This window comes from Ochotona curzoniae, unplaced genomic scaffold (genome assembly GCF_017591425.1).
Source record: "Ochotona curzoniae isolate NIBS_2020 unplaced genomic scaffold, NIBS_Ocur_1.0 patch140, whole genome shotgun sequence".
Taxonomy (NCBI): Eukaryota; Metazoa; Chordata; class Mammalia; order Lagomorpha; family Ochotonidae; genus Ochotona; species Ochotona curzoniae.
The window spans coordinates 1-17,716 of NW_024466685.1; the positions used below are offsets into that span (position 1 = coordinate 1).

Here is a 17,716-nt window from a genome sequence, read left to right on the forward strand (position 1 = left end):
GCCCCCAGAATGCCTCTGCGGGGGTGGAGCGCCTCCTGCTGGGGAACAAGTGTGACATGGAGGCCAAGAGGAAGGTGCCCAAGGAGCAGGCCACCAAGGTAAGCGCCCAGCGGGCAGGGCCTGCGGGAGGCTGCCCTGCCCGAGCCCTTTCCCCACTCTCCGCCTGTCCCACTGCAGCTGGCCCAAGAGCACGGCATCCGGTTTTTCGAGACAAGCGCCAAATCCAGTGTGAACGTGGATGAGGTGAGCCAGCCTGCGCAGAAAGGTGGAGACGGGGTATTGGATGCTGGATGTGTTGGCCCCGCGGGTGGTTCTCACCGTCCAATCCCACTGCTTAGGCCTTCAGTTCCCTGGCCCGGGACATCTTGCTCAAGTCTGGAGGCCGCAAATCGGTGAGTTGGTCCTGCTGGGCCGCGTGCGGCTGCATGTGTGTGCACGCGGTGTGTTCACGTGTGTGTACATGCGGGGACGTGTGTATGTGTGTCCATGTATGTGGATGCTTTACGTGGTGGGGCAGAGGACATGTGAGTGTGTTTGAGTGTGTACCTGTGTGTGTGTGTCTGGTGGGAGGAATGTGCGCTTTTTGTGTGTATGTGAGTGCTGTGTGTGGTGGCAGAAAGGGGTGTGTGTGTGTCTGAGTGAGTGCGTGCCTGCACGTGTGCATGGTGAGGGGCATGTGTGCTTGTGTGTGTGTGTGTGTGTGTGTGTGGTGGGGGCAGGTGCATGTATGTATGGGAGGAGTGAGGGGTTGCGCCCATAGGAGGTGAAAACTGTGCGGTGGAGCTGGGGCTTCTGGTGAGACTGAGTCCACTTGGGCTGGTGGTCCCCAAGCCCACCCAGCCACTCACCCCGTGCCCACCACGCCCTCTCCCTGCAGGGAAACAGCAGCAAGTCCCCGGGCACAGAGCTGAAACCCAGCGACAAGAAGGGCACCAGCAAGTGCTCCCTGGGCTGACCACCTGGCGGGCCGCCCCCGCCGCCGCACGCCGGGTGGGCCACTGCACGTCGGTGGGCGCGGGGGCTGAGGGCCTACGAGGGCTTGGTGGAGAGGAGGAAAGGAAGAAGGAGAGAGCGAAGGGAGAAAAGCTTCAAAGGGAACGGGAGGCGGGAGCAGGGAGCAGGAAGGTCTGAGGAAGTGAAGGAAGGTGAGGAGTTGGAAGGAGGGAGGCAGAGGTGGCCCGGCCTCAGCCCTTCCGGGGCTACAGGGCACACGCCCATGTAAAGGTGTCCACTGAGGCTGGGGGCGGGTGAGGGCGCGGGGGCTGGGAGAGGCCGGCTGGGTGCCCACCTGACAGCACGGTCCCTCTGCACAGCCCCCGTCGGCATTAAAGACCCCCAGTTGGCATAAAAGACCCTGGCGTGCACATGTCTTCTTGCTGTCTCCACTCGAGCCCACTTCCTGCCTCCCCACAGTGGCTGGTCCGCCCGAATCTGTGTTCCCGTGGCACCCTGCCCAGTCCTGCCCCACCCCTGCCCTGGCTACTTCATTGGCGAGGACAACTGCCAAGGGCAGGAAGTAGAGTCCCAGGGGCCTGCACTTCCTCATTCCACTGCGGGGTCCAGAGGGCGGCAGGGAGCACAGGAAATGGGGACTGAATGGACCCCCAGGTGTCCCGCCCTGGCAGGGAGCAGGACCCAGGGTAGGCCTGGTGCTGTGTGCAGGGGCCTTCTGCTCTGCCAGAAGTGCTTTTCTGTGGTTTGGTAGGCATTACTGGTTGTTTTTCTTCTCTTGGCTCTTACTTTTTAGGAATTATTTATGTACTTTCATTTTATTTGAAAGATTGAGAGATTCTTCTGTCTCCTACTTCACTTCCCCCCAATGCCCATAATAACCAGAATTGGACGGGACCAAAACCAGAAGCCCGAGACTCAGGGTAGGTCTTCTGCACGGGTGGCCAGGCACCCAGGTTCTTCAGCCGTCACGTGCCGCCTCCAGGGAGCACATGTACAGAAAGGTGGATCAGAGGTGGAGTAACGGTGCTGGCACCATGGTGCGTGGGTTAAGCAGCCACCTGCAGAGTCAGCAGCCCACATGGGAACAAGTTCAAGTCTCAGCTACTTCATTTTTTTTCCTGCCCCTTTTAAGATTTATTTATTTATTTTGGAAAGGCAGACATGCAGAGAGGAGGAAAGACAGAGAGGAAGATCTTCCATCCAATGATTCATCCCCCAAATGACTACAACGGCTGGAGCTGAGCCAATCCAAAGCCAGCAGCCAGGAGCTTCTTCTGGGTCTCCCACGTGGGTGCAGGATCTCAAGGCTTTGGCCCATCCTGGACTGTTTTCCCAGGCCACAAGCAGGGAGCTGGATGGGAAGCTGGGCTGCCAGGATTAGAACTGGCGACCATATGGGATCCTGGTGTGTTCAAGATGAGCACTTGAGCCACTAGGCTTCTGCACAGGGCCCTCCTGCTTCACTTCTAATTCAGTTCCCTGCTAATGAGCCAAACAATATGTCCTAAATGCTTGTGTGCTTGCCCCCGTGTGGGAAACTGTGGTGAAACTCCTGGCTCCCCGCTTTGGCCTGGGCCAGCCCCAGCCATTGCAGCCATTTGAGGAAACACTGGATAGATCACTTTTCTTTCTGCCTCAGCCTCTACCTCTCCCGCTCTGTAATGTACCTTTCAAATAAATAAATAAATTATTTAAAAATATTGTTGGGCCCGGCACGGTGGCGCAAATGGTTAAGGTCCTCGCCTTGCACGCCCGGGATCCCATATGGGCGCCGGTTCTAATCCCGGCAGCCCCGCTTCCCTTCCAGCTCCCTGCCTGTGGCCCGGGAAAGCAGTCGAGGATGGCCCAAAGCTTTGGGACCCTGCACCCGCGTGGGAGACCCGGAAGAGGCTCCTGGCTTCGGATCGGCATAGCATCGGCCCGTTGCACTTACTTGGGGAGTGAATCATCGGACGGAGGATCTTCCTCTCTGTCTCTCCTCTCTGTATATCCGTCTTTCCAATAAAAAAATAATAAAAATTAATCTTTAAAAAAATATATTTATTGTTATTTGAAAGGCAAATTTACAGCGAGAAAGAACAATAGAGAGAGAGACCTTGCAACCATTGACTCCTGAAATGGCAAGAGCCAGCTCGGAGCTGATGCAAGGGCTCGAGACCCTGGAGCTTCCTCGGCTGCCTGCCCATGCCACAAGCAAGGGCTGGATGAGAAGTGCGATAGCTGGGATGGCACTGGGCCCTCTGATGTGGGATGTCAGCATCTGTCTTGCCCTGCTGTGCAACAATACTGGTCCCCCAAACAACTCTTAACTCCTGAGTAAAAGGGGCATAAATGTTGACCTGTCCAGGAATCACCACCAGGGCTAGTGTTGTGGCAGAGCCAGTGAAGCTGTCAACATGAGCATCCCGTATGCTGTTCATCCCATACCTGTTCAAGTCCTGGCTGCTTCACTACAGATCCAGCTCCCTGCTAGAGTGTCTGCGAAAAGCAGTGGAGGATGACCCGAGTGCTTGGGCTCCTGCATCCACGTGGACCCTGAGAGAAGTCCCTGGCTCCTGGCTCTGGTTTGGTTTAGCCCTGACTTTTGGGGCCACTGGGATGTGAACCGGTAGATAGGTTTTTCTTTTTTCCTGTCTCCATCTCTCACTTCCCTTTTCTTCCCCTCCTTTTCTCCCTCTCTATTTCTTTTTGATTTTCAAATAACTAAATAAAGCTTAAAAAAAAAAAGCACCAAAAAATGTACCCTCAACACGCCGTTTTCCTGAGTGCATATTGCCCAGTTTCACCCTTACACCGTGTTTGCTCTTTTGGTTAATGTTTACTTACTGATTTGATAACAAGATCTCCCACCCACTGATTTATTTTTCTAAAACTTTGTTTTTATTCAAAAGGTAGTTATGGAGAGAAGGAAAGACAAAGAGAAAGCTCTTCCATTTACTAATTCATCCCCTACATGACCACAACAGCTAGAGCTGGGTCGATCTGAAGCCAGGAGCTTCTTCTGGGTTTCCCATGTGTATGCAGCGGCCCTAGGACTTGAATCATCCTCTGCTGTTTTTCCAGGGTATAAGCAGGGAGCTGCATTGAAAATAGAGCACCCAGCATGGTAGCCTAATGGCTAAAGTCCACACCTTGAAGGCGCTGGGATCTCATATGGGCGTTGGTTCTAATCCCAACAGCCCCACTTCCCATCCAGCTCCCTGCTGGTGGCCTGGAAAAGCAGTCAAGGATGGCCCAAAGCCTTGGGACCCTGCACCTGCGTAGGAGACCCAGAAGAAGTTCCTGGCTCCTGGCTTCGGATCAGCTCAGCTTCAGCTATTGTAGCTACTTGGGAAGTGAATCATTGGACTGAAGATCTTCCTCTCTGTTTCTCTTCTCTCTATATGCCTTTTCAATTAAAGAAAAAAAAAAAGATGAGTCTTAAAAAAAGCAGAATAGCTAGGACTAGAACCAGCTCCTTTATGGAATTCTAACAGCATAGGCAGAAGTTTAATCTATTATGCCATAGCGTGAGCCCCTCATCTACTGATTTAATTTTCAAATGTGGACAACAGCCGGGGCTGCAATAGGCAGAAGCCAGGATTCAGGAACTCAGCCTGGGTCTCACATATGGCCAGACAACAGGCAGCCAACTACTTAAGTCAACAACTGCTTTGTGCAAGGGTGTGTATTAGCAGGAACTTGTAATTAGGAGTGGAGCTGGGATTCAGACTCAGGCACTCAGCTAAGGGATGCAGGCCTCCCTACAAAGTTTTCTTTTTTCCTTTTACTACATATTTAAAATGAGAAATGAGGGCCTGCCATGATACCATAATGGTTGAAGTCCTCGCCTTGCATGCGCCAGAATCCCATATGGGCGCCGGTTCTAATCTTGGCGGCTCCACTTCCCATCCAGCTCCCTGCTTGTGGTCTGGGAAAGCAGTAGAGGACGGCCCAAAGCCTTGGGACCCTGCACCCACGTGGAGACCCAGAAGAAGCTCCTGGCTGCTGGCTTTGGATTGGCTCAGCTCCAGCTGTTGCAGCTGCTTGGGAAATGAATCATTGGACTGAAGATCTTCCTCTCTGTCTCTCCTCTTCTCTGTATATCTGACTTTCCAATAAAAATAAATAAATCTTTTTAAAAAATAAAAAAGGAAAATGAGAGGGTGAGACAGTTGGAAATCTTCCATTTGCTTGCTCACTCTCCAAATAGCCACGATAGCTGGCACTGGGCCAGGCCAAAGCCAGGAGCTGGGAACTTGATCCTGGTCTCCCCGCACAGTGGCAGAGGCCCCATCAGTCGGGCCTTCATCTGCTGCCTGCCCGGAGCACTAGCATGGCAATAAGAGAGGACTCCTTCGTTATGCAATGCTGGTGTCTCGAGGGGTATCTTCAGCTGCTGTGCCCCAACTTCCAGTCCCACGTTTCAATGTTAAATTGCACTGTGCCTTCACCTATACATTTTTAAAACAGCAAAATTGGGGCTAGTGCTGTGCACAGCAAGTAAAGCCTCTGTAGCACCAGCATCCTATACGGGTGCTGGTTTAAGTCCTGCCTGCTCCACTTCCCATGCAGCTCGCCCGAGAAGGCAGTGGAAGATGACCAAAGTGCTTGGGGTCCTGTGCCTACATTGCAAACCCAATGTGGTCTCCAATGAAACTCTTGGTTCCTGACTTTGGTCCAAAATCAGAGGATGGAAGATTTCTCTCTGTAGATGGAGGATTATTAGGTTAAGCCATGGCTCTGGCCCCTCATGAATTTTTTTTAAAGCACTTTCATTTCATTGAAACATAAAGAGACAGGCTTTCCATCTGTACTTCACTCCCCACGTGCCCATAGCCATGGCTCACCCCGGCTTGAGAGACCCACTAATAATTCAATCTTGGTTTTCCACAAGGCTGCAGGGGCTCACATGCTTGCCTCCCAGGTTGAGCATCACAGAAGCCTAGAAATGGGAGGGGACCCAGGCCTTGGCTTCCCAGCACTCCAATATGGGATGGTGGGAATCCAAGTGGAGTGGCATCTCCTTCTGCTCCAGATACCCACACCCACACATTTAGCTTCTTACCACTATGAAAGTATTACATTTGGCCTAGATAAAATGGGCAATATGTAATTCCAGGGATTATATTTCCAGATACAATGTTCACAGCAATTGGGAAACCCCCAAAAGTTCAATGTCAAAGTGCAGCTGGCCAAAACTGGAGTCAGCAGCCCAGGCTTTCTTGTGCTGCTCCTCCTGTAGGGAAAAGACAACACTCAGAAAAGCTTCTGACAGAATTAGGAGAAAAGACAACAAATGTAATGAGACAATGTGATAAATGTATTAAATAGTTCAACTTCGGTGAGGCTGGCTTAGGTTTGAGTTCTGCAGCCAACAGTCTACGTGGTTTCATGGTTTTCTTTGCAAAAGGTGAGCAGGCTTGTACTGTGTGACCCCTAGAGGGCAATTACATTGTATTCAGACCAGGAAAGATGTTTAAAAAAAAAAACTTTTTCTAAAGATTCATTTTTATTGCAAAGTCAGATATAAATAGAGAGAGGAGGAGAAACAGAGAGAAAGATCTTCCATCTGCTGATTCACTCACCAAGTGACCGCATCGGCCACTGCTGAGCCAATCCAAAACCAGGAGCCAGGAACTTCCTCTGGGTCTCCCACACGAGTGCAAGATCTTTAGGCTTTGGGCTGTCCTCGACTGCTCTCCCAGGCCACAAGCAGGGAGCTGGATGGGAAGTGGAGCTGCCGGGATTAGAACCGGCGACCATTTGGGACCTGGTCAATTCAAGACGAAGACTTCAGCCGCTAGGCTACAGTGCCGGGCCCAAATTTTTCTTTTTTTAAGGTTTATTAATTTTGATTGGAAAGGCAGATTTGTAGAGAAGAAGAGACAGAAAGATCTGCCATCCACAGGTTCACTCCACAAGTGGCCACAATGGCCAGAACTAATCTGGTCCAAAACCAGGAGCCTCCTCCAGGTCTCCCACGTGGGTACAGGGTCACAAAGCCTTGGGCATCCTCGACTGCCCTCACAGGCCACAAAAAATTTGAGACTGGCATTCCACATGGGAACCTCATGTCCCAGCTGCTGCACTTCCCATCCAGCTCCCTGCTGGTGGCCTGGGAAAGCAGTCAAGGACGGCCCAAAGCCTTGGGACCCTGCACTAGCATGGGAGGCCTGGAAGAAGCTCTTGGCTTCTAGCTTTGGATTGGCTCAGCACCCACCATTGTGCTCACTTGGGGAGTGAACCATGGGATGGAAGATCTTTCTCTCTGTCTCTCCTTCTCTCTGTATATCTGCCTTTCCAATAAAAATAAATAAATTTTTTTTAAAAAATCTTTAAAAATAAAAAAGTGAACCAGTGCATAAAGGATTTCTCTCTTTAACTCTGAATTTCCAATAAGTAAATCTTTTTTTAATGTGTTTCTTTCCTTCTCTTTATCCTTTGTGTTCGCTTCCCAAATGCTGTAACAGCAGAACCGGAACTCCCATCTGGGTCTCCTGGCTAGGTGGTGGGGCCCAAGCCCTTGAGCTGTCACCTGCTGTTTCCCCGGATGTGAAGTAGCAGGCAGCTGGGGGACACAGAGCTGTGGTTGGACCCCAGGTATTCGGAACAGGACCCAGCTGTCCTAAGCACCAGCTTCATCTGCTCTGGCACAGCTCCTGCCTGGACTTGTACCTTAAGTATCCGCTTGCCCATCTAAGAAAAACGAAACTCACATGCTCCCTATGTGTGCCTGGCTGCAGGTAACATGTACGTGACTGGGAGGGAAACTCAAGACAGAATAGAAGGCACTGCAGCCTGACCTCAGATTGCGGCTGGAGTCACTGCAGTTCTGCATTTACATCAAGGTTTAACACAACAGGGATAGAAAGCTGACAATAATCCTTTTTTCTTTTAAATTTTAAAAAGATTTTTTTTATTGGGAGGTCAGACATTCAGAGAGGAGAGACACAGAGGAAGATCTCCCATCTGCTGATTCACTCTCCAAGTGGCTACAATACCAGAGCTGAGCCAATCCAAAGCCAGGAGTCAGAAGCCTCTTCCAGGTCTCCCATGCGGGTGCAGGGTCTCAAGGCTTTGGGCTCTCCTCAAATGCTTTCCCAGGTCACAAGCAGGGAGCTGGATGGGAAGTGGTGGTGCAAGGATTAGAACTGACACCCATATGGGATCCCGAGGTGTTCAAGGTGAGGACTTTAGTCACTATGCTACCGTGCCGAGCCTGGAAAAGCAGATTTTAAAAGAAAGAGATAGAGAAGGTCTTTCATTCACTGGTTCACTCATCAAATGGCAGCAGTGGTGAGAGCTGAGCTGGTCCAAAGCCAAGAGCCAGGAGCTTCTTCCAGGACTCCCCCATGGGTATAGGGCCCCAAGGACTTGTGCCATGGTCTACTGCTTCCTCAGGTACAAGCAGCGAGCTGGATTGGGGGGAAGTGGAGCAGCTGGGACATGGACTGGCACCCATATGGTATGCCAGCGTTACAGGGGGAGGATTAGCCTGTAATGCCACCACACCAACCCCTTAATAATCTGACCTAGGAGCTGCAACTGGGCATTCACAACTGGCTTGGATACTTTGGACAAATCACTTAGTTTGCTAAATGCTGAATTAAAAAAATACGATAGCAGTGAGAGCTTGCCTGGTAGTTAAAATGCTTGGATCCTACATTGGAAATACCTGGGTATCAGAAACCCAGCATCATAAACCCACCTGCCCGGGACCTAACTATCCCCAGCCTGCTGTAGCAACTACAGGGAGAGATACCTGTCTCTCTCTCTCTCTCTCCGGAAAGGGGCAAGGAGTAGGTGGCTGAGCATGGTGGGTCAGCTGGCTAATCCTCCACGTGCTAGTGCTGGGATCCCATATGGCACCAGTTCTAATCCCAGCACTTCCTTTCCCTTCCAGCTCCCTGCTTGTGACCTGGGAAAACAGTAGAGGACGGCCCAAAGCCTTGGGACCCTGCACCCGCGTGGGAGACCCAGAGGAAGCTCCTGGCTCCTGGCTTTGGATCAGCTCCCCTCCGGCCCTTGTTGGGAATGAACCAGTGGATGGGGAATCTTTTGACTCTCCTCTCTGTAAATCCACCTTTCAGATACATATTCCCATACGTATGATAAATGCCAGAAGGCGCACAATGGGTAGCTGACAAACACTTGGCCCTCCACTCCACACGCTCTTGTCACGTTGGCCATATTCCATCGTCAGGGAGCAGGGAGAGCAAGCTGTGGGGACGCATCCACAGGACCGGTTCGGGGCGGAGTGCCGGGCCACTGACATGAGGGCAGGGGACGCCGTCGGCAGCACAGAGCTGAGGGCGACCCTAGGCAAAGGAGGACGTTTCACGTTCAGGTAGTCTCGCTTCGGTCGGGAACACAAAATGCACTTTTCGGCTCCATCCCGACACCGCTACCGGAGCGTCTGAAGAGACTGAAACTCAAAGGCGAATCCTGGGGTCTTCACGACGGACCCGAGTCCCGGAAGGCCAACGTTTGTTTCTGGTTCCTTCAGTCTCCCTGCGCACCCAGGGCAACAGGCGACAGCGACAGCCGAGGTAGAAGAGCCCAGGTACGAGTAGGTCGAATACCAAAACTACCGCCATTTCCTCCGCGCGCACGCAAAGACTACCGATCCCACAGTGCAGCGCGGCGTCTAGCCAATGGGCCGCGCCAAGGCCGGCGGGGCCGCGCCGCGCACTGCAAACTACAAGTCCCAGCGGGCGCCGCGGGGCCGCATCCCCGGAGAAGCGGGTCGCGCGCCCCAGGATTCTCTGCGGGGCAAGATGGCAGCCCCGGGGGCGGAGGCGGAGGTGAGCCAGCCCTAGGCCGCCGCGCCTCCCCGCCGGCGCTCCTTCGGGGGGCCCCGCGGGCCTGGTCAGCCACTACCCCAGGGCTTTCCGCCGGTCACGGGGACGTGCGGGTAGCGCCCGTGCCCTCGCTGGCAGCCCTGCTCGTGGCCGCCCGGCCTTGGAAGCTCCGGGAGCGAAGGCTGCGGCGTGCGCTCGGAGCGAGGCGCGAGGCCGGGGGGGCGGGCTGCTGGTGTTCCCACGGGGACGACCCTGAGCGCTCCATGCCTGCGGGCGCGGGGACGCGTGGCCTCCCCCAGGCCCGCCGCCTGTGCTGGCTGCTCTGCGCCATCACTTTCAAGCTCTGGTAAGGAGGCCCGGGCGGCCGCTCGTCCTCGCACGGCGCGGGCGGGGCGTGCGCTGCTGGCAGGCAGCCTCCTTCTGACTTTGGCCCCTTCTCTCCCCTCCCGCGCCCGCGGCAGCCAAGCCGAGGCTTCTGTGTCCGAGGACAGGCTGTCAGGTGGGTGCTCAGGAACCCTCAGCCCTCGTCGGGCGGGCGGGCGGGCGCATTTTCCCGCAGACCGAGAGCACAGGTGGGAAGGGGCGCGCCCCAGGGGCGGAGCCTGGGGGAGACACGAATGGAGTCTGGGGCCACCGGCGTTTGTTCTTTTGTTAGTGAGCGCCTCCAATTTGCCGTGCTGGCTGGTGGAAGAGTTTGTGGTGGCCGAAGAGTGCAGCGCGTGTTCTACCTTCCAGACAGTGAGTGTGGCTTTTCTCGGTGTTGCCCAGCCTTGCTCCGGCAGTCTTGCTTCTCGCGGCCTCACTGTGTGTCCCTATCGCCACTTGTTTTCCGCTAAAAAATCGCACCCCTTCTCCGAGCCAGCGGGCCGCAGCTGCTGACCGCTTTCTGATCTGTAGTGATGCACGCTGCCTTAATCTACTGGTTTGTCTCTTTTCTGTTTCTGCAGCTGCCGCTGCTGCCAGAACCCCCCCCATCAGAGCTCCTGTCACGGCTGGGCCCCAGCACGGGGGCTCCTGGCCCTCTGGGGTGGCAACCTGCTCCTCCTGCAGCACCCTCCCTCACATGCCTGCTTGGTCCTTCTGTCCCCACAGAAAACCATCCCTGAGTGTGGTTCCACGGGGTACGTGGAGAAGATCACGTGCAGTTCATCTGCAAGGAATGAGTTCAAAAGGTGAGTGCCGTGTGGCCCGAGACCACCTGCTCTGAGCCTGTGACTGCAGTTCCTCCCTGTTTTAAATTTTTTTAAAGATGTATTTATTTTTATGGGAAACACAGATTTACTAAGAAGAGACACGATCATCTTTCATCCTGTTATTTCACTCCTAGCCTCACTGGCTGGTGCTGAGCTGATCCAAAGCCAGGATCCTCTTCTGGGTCTCCCATGTAGGTGCAGGGTCCCAAGGCTTTGGGGCATCCTCGACTGCTTTCCCAGGCCACCAGCAGGGAGCTGGATGGGAAGCGGTGCAGCGGGGACACGATCCCTTGCCTGTTTGGGATGTTGGCCCTTCAAAGAGGATGATTAGCCTGTTGAGCCATCGCGCTGGCCCCACAAGGAGGGGATTTAGTACTAAAGTCCCTGCTCTTCTGATTAGCCCTATGAGTGGCCATGGGTTATCTTCAGTAGAATCCCTGGCTGCTAGGGCTGCTTATCCCACATGACACTGACCAAATTAGTGGGCTGATTGCCCCGCCCCCCAATGTCCAGTGCCAAGGCTGGTTGGGGGACAAGCTTTGTGGCCTCTCCTGGGGATAACCCCTCCCTGCCGCCCACAGCTGCCGCTCCGCTGTGATGGAACAGCGCTTGTTCTGGAAGTTCGAAGGGGCCGTCTTGGGTGTGGCCTTGGTCTTTGCCTGCCTCGTTGTCCTCCGTCAGCGACAGCTGGACAGAAAGGCTCTGGAGAAGGTGCGGAAGCAGATCGAGTCCATCTGAGGACGCTGCAGCCGCCCACACACCCCGGCTCAGTCTAGGCACAGCGGACTCATCGGGTCTGGGGGGCCCTGTGGTGATGCCCTGCCCCATTTTCCTTTTCTAGATCTTTAATGGGCAGAATAAAAAGAGTGTAAAATAGTTTTGTTCCTCACTGTCACTGGATTTGGGGCAGTCCTGAGGGTGGAAGGGGAAGGGGTGACAACCTTAGTTCCTTGTCTACCAGTAACCCATCTTCTCTTTTGAAATTGACTGAAAACTTCTGGGATACAGTTTTCTGCTTAAAAGTTTATTTCTGAGTCAGCACTTCTGATGCCCCTCCACCCTATCCCCAAAGAAGAAATAAAAACATGGATGTATTGGGAAAGCATTCGCAGTGCCCTCTCTGGAAGCAGACCTCTCCTGTGTGTTCTAAGGGGACCTTCCCACCCCAGAACCCCAGGGCAAAGCCACCAGGCAATGGAAGCAGCCTGTGGTGGGGAGCTCTGGGCGCCCTGTGGTGTACGGCAGGCAGTTGGGCCAGGAGGGTCCCGCCCTCGCTCACATCTCATCTGCGTGCAGCACAGCAGTGAGGCGCCCACTGGCTCCTGGCCTCCCTCGTGTCTTCTCAAGCAGTGTCCTTGCTGAGCCATTGACACGCTTGGCTCCAGGTGGCTCCTGGAGTCTGGCCTCGGCCACTGGGGTCTCCAGATTGTCTGCAGTGTCCTTGTGGGTCAGGATATTTCTGGAAATCACTGCAAAGGAGACAAAAGGAAAAAAGAGTAGCCCCTCTGGGTGGGTAAGGGGGCCCTGGAAAGACAGAACCGTCCTCCTGTTGCCTGACGATCTTCCGGAGCAGAGCTGCCGACCACCGCCACTGGGGGGCTCTCCCTGCCTTTGCCACTCACCTCCATGAGCCTGGTAGTCCTCGGGCCCAACTTGCGGTAAGCCTTGGAAGGGGCTGAAGCTGGGCAAGATGATGAGAACCAGGGAAAAAAGAAGGATCTGGAAGGAAATAAAAGGATGATTGCAAGGAAGGCAGCTAGGGTCGCAGGGATTATGGGGCCGCAGGGGGTATTGGCATGAGGTGTGGTGGGAGAGGGGAAGAGGACAGAAGGTACCAGAACACAGGTGCTGGTCTGGGCAGCCTTGGTGGAGGTCTGAGCAATGAGCGACTGCAGCTGGCGGAGCTGAGCCACGAGGGAGCTGGGGAAGGAGGAAGGCCAGTTAGCCACTTGTGGGAGCAGAGCCCAGAAGGGCACCCTGTGTGTCGAGGTGCCTGTGGACATAAGGTGCTGCGACTCACATGTTGTGTCTCTCCAGCTCCTGGACTTTTTTCTGTAGCTCCTGGTTCTGTGCAGAACAGGCTGCCACCCTGCGGATTGGCAGAGGTAGGAGCAGGCCTGGCAGTCAGAGGAGGAAGGCCCCCGGGAGCCCGAGCTGGCAGCCCAGACGCACCTGCTCTCCAACCCATCGATGTACTCTTTCTTCCGCCGCCGGCTGTCCTGAGCCGACTGCTTGTTCCGGATTTTCCTCCTGACTTTCTTGAGGACCCTTTCCTCTGCCTAAGAGGGATGCAGGGGGTGTCAGTCCAGGCCCTGAACCTCCTCGCAAGTTCCAGCTCTTCCCTGGGGGCTGCATTGCTTAGTGGAAGCATGTTACCTTGGTGAGTGGCAGGTGCGAGGGCAGAGAAACCCCTTCCTGCCCCAGCAGGCGCTTCTCCTCGTCTGTCAGGAACAACGGCTGACGTGACAGCTGGGAGAATGAGAATGGGAGTCAGCCCAGCACCCAGGCCTCTCACCTGCACGCCTTCTGAGTTGTGTTTTCCTGTGTGCATCGGGGACTGCGTCAAGCCAGAGGTGAAGGCAAAAGCAGAAAACTTAATTCACATCAGCTCTGAAGGAGCCAGAGGCTGAGAAGGGCCAGAGGAGGTGGCGCCCCCAGACAGCGTGACAGCGCCATGGCATTCTGGACCAGCTAGCAAGGGCTTGTTCGGGGCCATCTCTCCCCAAGCCTTAGGGCAACTGAAGAGGCCTTAGCAAACATCCAGGAACTGAGGAAGCGCTGCAGAAGAACAATTCACTTTAGCCATCAACTTTCACTCACAGTGCAACTGGGCTGCCTGTGACCCTCAGGGAGTCCCTGGGGGGCAGTAGCCCCCTCCACCCTGGGATCTGAGGAGCTGACACTTTGTGCCCTCAAACAAGGACATCTCTCAGGACAGCTGGGTTGAAAATCCTCCCCAGCAGAGTGTCTGCTTAACCCAAGACCACCGGGGGAAGAACTTTGTCTTTCCCACAAGTATTAACGCTGAGAAAGATTTTTGCTTCACTTTTTAACTTCAGAAGAATTTTTTCTTGGCTGTAGCTTTCCTGTTTTCTGGCTGTCTTTTTCTGATGTTCCTTTCTTGTTCCTGGGATTGCTTAGTGGAGCTACTGAGGAGTGGGATCTCTTCCAACCCATTTCATCAAAATCCTGAAAATGTGGTTCAGAGGGTTTTATTTTAAATGGAACAAGAGGGCCCCAGTGCAGTAGCCTAACAGTTAAAGTCCTCACCTTGCACACACTGGGATCCAATATGGGCACCAGTTCTAATCCCTGCAGCCCTACTTCCCATCCAGCTCCCTGCTTGTGGCTAGAAAAGCAGTCGAGGATGGCCCAAAGCCTTGGGACCCTGCACCCGTGTGGGAGACCTGAAAGAACCTCCTTGCTCCTGGCTTCAGATCGGCTCAGCTCCAGCTATTGTAGCTACTTGGAAAGTGAATCATCGGACTGAAGATCTTCCTCTCTGTCTCTCTTCCTCTCTATATAATGGACTTTCAAATAAAAAATAATTTTTTAAAAAATGGAATAAGAGTGTAGTGTCATAGCAGGTTAAACCACTGTCTGTGATGCTGGCCTCTCAGGTGGACACTGATTCGTGTCCCAACTGTTCCATTTCCTTTTTTTTTTTTCAAAGATTCATTTATTTTTATTTGAAAGATCACATTTGCAGAGCAAGAGAGACACTCTCCAAATAACTGTAGTGGCCAGAGCTGAGCCTATCCAAAGCCAGGAGCCAGGAGCTTCCTCTGGGTCTCCCATGTGGGTGCAGGGTCCAAAGGGCCATCCTCGACTGCTTTCCAGGCCACAAGCGGGGAGCTGGAAGGGAAATGCAGTAACCGGAACACAAACTGGCGCCCACGTGAGATCTCAATGTTTGTAAGGTGAGGATTTAGCTATTGAGCCATCACACTGGGTCCTGTTCCACTTCCAGCCCAGCTCCCTGCTGTTGGCCTGGGAAGAGGAGTGGGAAACAGCTCAGGACCTTGTGCCACTGAACTCACGTGGGAGACCTGGATGGAGCACCTGACTTTCTGCTTTGGCTTGGCCCAGCCCCAGCCATTGGGGTCATCTAGGGAGTAAACCAATGGATGGAAGATCTGTCACATTATCTCCATAACTGACTTTCAAAACAAACAATCTTCAAAAACAACAACTGAAAAAGCATAAATATGAGAAACACAGGGCCACAAGCACTCCCTGGTGTTTCACTGAAGTATGAAAGTGTAAGACTCTGTGGGGTGCCTCAGCTCAAGATGCTCACAGGAGTGCGTGGGTGGTCTCCCCTCCCACCACAGCTGTGCAGGGACGGTCAGCACCTGTTGCCTTCCCTTTGGGCACAGGGAGTGCTTTCAGGGCAAAAGGAGCAGCAGGGATCTAAGTACAGCCCCTACGAGCCTGCCCAGGCAACCTCCCGAAGGCCCCCTGTCAGCTGCACCGCGCAGGCCTCACTGTAGCACAGCCCACTGATCATCTGCTTCATGTCCAGCGGCTGCTTCTCCTCCCCCTGCACCCGCTGTCCAGCGATTCCCAGGTAGCCTGCCCGCCCCAGCCTGAGACAATGGCTGTGCTGAGCACACAGCGCCCAGGAGGTCCCAACTTTGCCTAGAGCCCTGTCCCTGGATTCCCTCACCCTGCCCTGCTCCTTCTAACTGGGATACACCACCGTCCCCCGCCCCCAGGGCTGGCTGGCTCTTGTCCTTTCTGTCCATCGGTCTTTAGCCCCAACATCAGCAACAGCTGAGGCAAGGGCCGGGTTCTCCAACATTCCCTCCCACCCACACACACACACCTTGCATCTCTCGTCTCCATTTCTGTGAGCATATGCAAGGGATCCGAAATCAAAGTATCCCGGGATGTGAGTAGGAGGGATCCCCGGCTCTGGCCAATCCCAGGACTCACCAGGGTGTCGGCAGGCCCTGGAGCCACAGCACCAGCTCGGGGCATGATGGGAGGGTGAGCATCCAAGGGCAGCCTGCTAACCATGCAGGCCTCAGGCACCAGCAACGGTGGGCTCCACTGATCTGAGAGAGACACACATGGGACCAGGAGAAAGGAGAGGGGGGCACACCCGGATGGCAGCAGGGTCTAGGGACGCGGCAGTGCAAGCACCCTTAACTCCACACCCTGGGCTGGACCTGGAGGCTCACTGTCCCTTTCCCCCGTACGACACTGACCTAGTTGAATGGAGATGAGCCCCACGGTGGGCTCAGCTGTCCTCTGCATCCCATCCAGGATCCCTGCCTCATAGACAACTTCATAGAGGGCCGGAGAGCTGGGGGGCTGCGGGGCAGGTGGACTGTCGGAACAACCAGGGTCCTCGGAGATGCCGCTGTCGCTGCCTGGAGAGGCCTCCGAGCAGTAGACCTCATTGGGATCAATAAAAATCTTCAAGCAGTCTTCAGGCTCATTCTCTTGAAGTCCCTACAAGAGGAAAGAGTAAGTCCTATCTGATGTCACACTCAGATCCTCCAAGCTTCAATTTCATTCCTTTCTCAGCCTGATGCGATTGTAACAACCCTTGTCTATTTTCTGGTCTCTGGTTTCAGGGGTCTCCCCCCAACTTAGAGAGGACACCTCTTGGGGGTTCTTACCACGGAGTCCTGTTTCACCCCCACCTCACCCCTCTTCACTCACATGGCCATGGCCCCCCGTAGACTCCCAGCCTGGCAGGCCCTGTTCCTGCAGCCTGGTCCCCGGCGCCTCGGAAGGAGGACAGTGGAGGCCCAGCTCCAGGAAGGACCCTGTAGAGAAGACATCTTCTGGGGGCTCCAGCCAGGTGTCCAGCAGATCAGGGGCGCTGAGGTCCATGCCTCTGTGGGAAAGCCACGAGAGTAACACCAAAGGTGCATGGGTGGGTGATGGCTGCCCTCCCCCCTTAATTGTTAGGCTCCTCCATTAGCTCTGCCAGTATCCCCCCTCGCCCACCTGCGTAGCCCCCTCACCCGTCATCCGGCGATCTCACTGGGACAGTTCAGGCTGGGACAAACAAGCCCCTTGGGGATTAACCTGTTGTTCCCAAGAGAGCCCAGCCCTGCCAGCCCAGCCCAGCCCGCTGACTGCCCCAAACACTACACCTATTCTTTCTTCCAGGATCTCGTATCCTGGTCCTGCCCAGCCAAACTCCGCCCCCAGCTTTAACACGGACAGCGGATTGCACCTGGCTCCAAGCCACCTCAGGGCCCGGAGGGAGGGGATTTGGGGTCACCTCATTCTGAATTCTGTAGGGTTACAGAGAGCCACGTTCTCTCTGCCTCAGTTTTTGCAGGCAGTGGGACCTGTCCCTGAGGATTTGGTTTCTCCCAGGGGAGACTAGAGACGGCCAGGCCGGGGTGCAGGAAGGTTGGATGTTTAAACTCCAGTGATTACTTTTACGAGAAGACTGTCCACAAAAGCTTTTAGGAGGAGACGGGCCTGGGCTTAGCTTGGCCCCGCTCCCCACACTAATGTCCCGATTGGACGCTCAGGAGAGGTTTTTGAGGGGCAAGGCATCGGGCCAGTGGCATTACCCTCTCAAGGCTGCTCTGCCGTAACTGGTCAGACGACTGGAGAAGGGTCACAGTATGTATTTGTTGGGCGGGAATTGTGTTTCACAGGACCGAAGGGCGGGGTTAGGAACCGGAAAGTAACATTGTAGGGAAGTTGGCAGAAACTTCGGGTACTGTGGGAAGGAGTGCCCTGTGAGGGATTTGCCCAGCACATAACCCTGAAGCGCAGGTTATCGGCAAGGCGGGGAGGAAGTAACCTGTT

At 54.5% G+C, this 17,716-nt stretch overlaps 3 protein-coding genes across 5 annotated transcripts; 2 read left to right on the forward strand and 1 right to left on the reverse strand.

Moving 5' to 3' along the window:
- Positions 1 to 8: 8 nt before the first annotated feature.
- On the forward strand, positions 9 to 1,349 carry LOC121166462 (ras-related protein Rab-13-like; the record flags this gene model as incomplete). The annotated part of the gene is made up of 4 exons (XM_040995576.1): positions 9 to 98; positions 178 to 243; positions 339 to 392; positions 878 to 1,349. Coding segments are annotated over 4 exons (288 nt in total), but the record flags the coding sequence as incomplete, so codon positions are not given.
- Positions 1,350 to 9,725: 8,376 nt separating this feature from the next.
- LOC121166465 (protein JTB-like) lies at positions 9,726 to 11,809 on the forward strand. The gene is made up of 5 exons (XM_040995580.1): positions 9,726 to 10,083; positions 10,199 to 10,236; positions 10,393 to 10,475; positions 10,830 to 10,909; positions 11,512 to 11,809. Exons 1-5 carry the CDS (start codon positions 10,001 to 10,003, stop codon positions 11,666 to 11,668), a joined length of 441 nt encoding a protein of 146 aa, XP_040851514.1. The 5' UTR covers positions 9,726 to 10,000; the 3' UTR covers positions 11,669 to 11,809.
- Positions 11,810 to 12,205: 396 nt separating this feature from the next.
- LOC121166463 (cyclic AMP-responsive element-binding protein 3-like protein 4) lies at positions 12,206 to 16,777 on the reverse strand. 3 transcript variants are annotated; one of them, XM_040995578.1, is made up of 9 exons: positions 16,665 to 16,777; positions 16,144 to 16,391; positions 15,869 to 15,990; positions 13,307 to 13,399; positions 13,103 to 13,209; positions 12,951 to 13,019; positions 12,766 to 12,850; positions 12,553 to 12,649; positions 12,206 to 12,399 (listed from the first exon to the last, which is right to left on the reverse strand). In XM_040995578.1, the coding sequence occupies exons 1-9, from the start codon at positions 16,775 to 16,777 to the stop codon at positions 12,206 to 12,208; spliced, it is 1,128 nt and encodes a 375-aa protein (XP_040851512.1). The 3 variants fall into 3 exon arrangements, with proteins under 3 accessions (XP_040851512.1, XP_040851513.1, XP_040851511.1); XM_040995579.1 differs by having other exon boundaries at positions 13,307 to 13,387; positions 16,656 to 16,777; XM_040995577.1 differs by having other exon boundaries at positions 16,144 to 16,390; positions 16,604 to 16,777.
- Between the last annotated feature and the right edge of the window lie 939 nt (positions 16,778 to 17,716).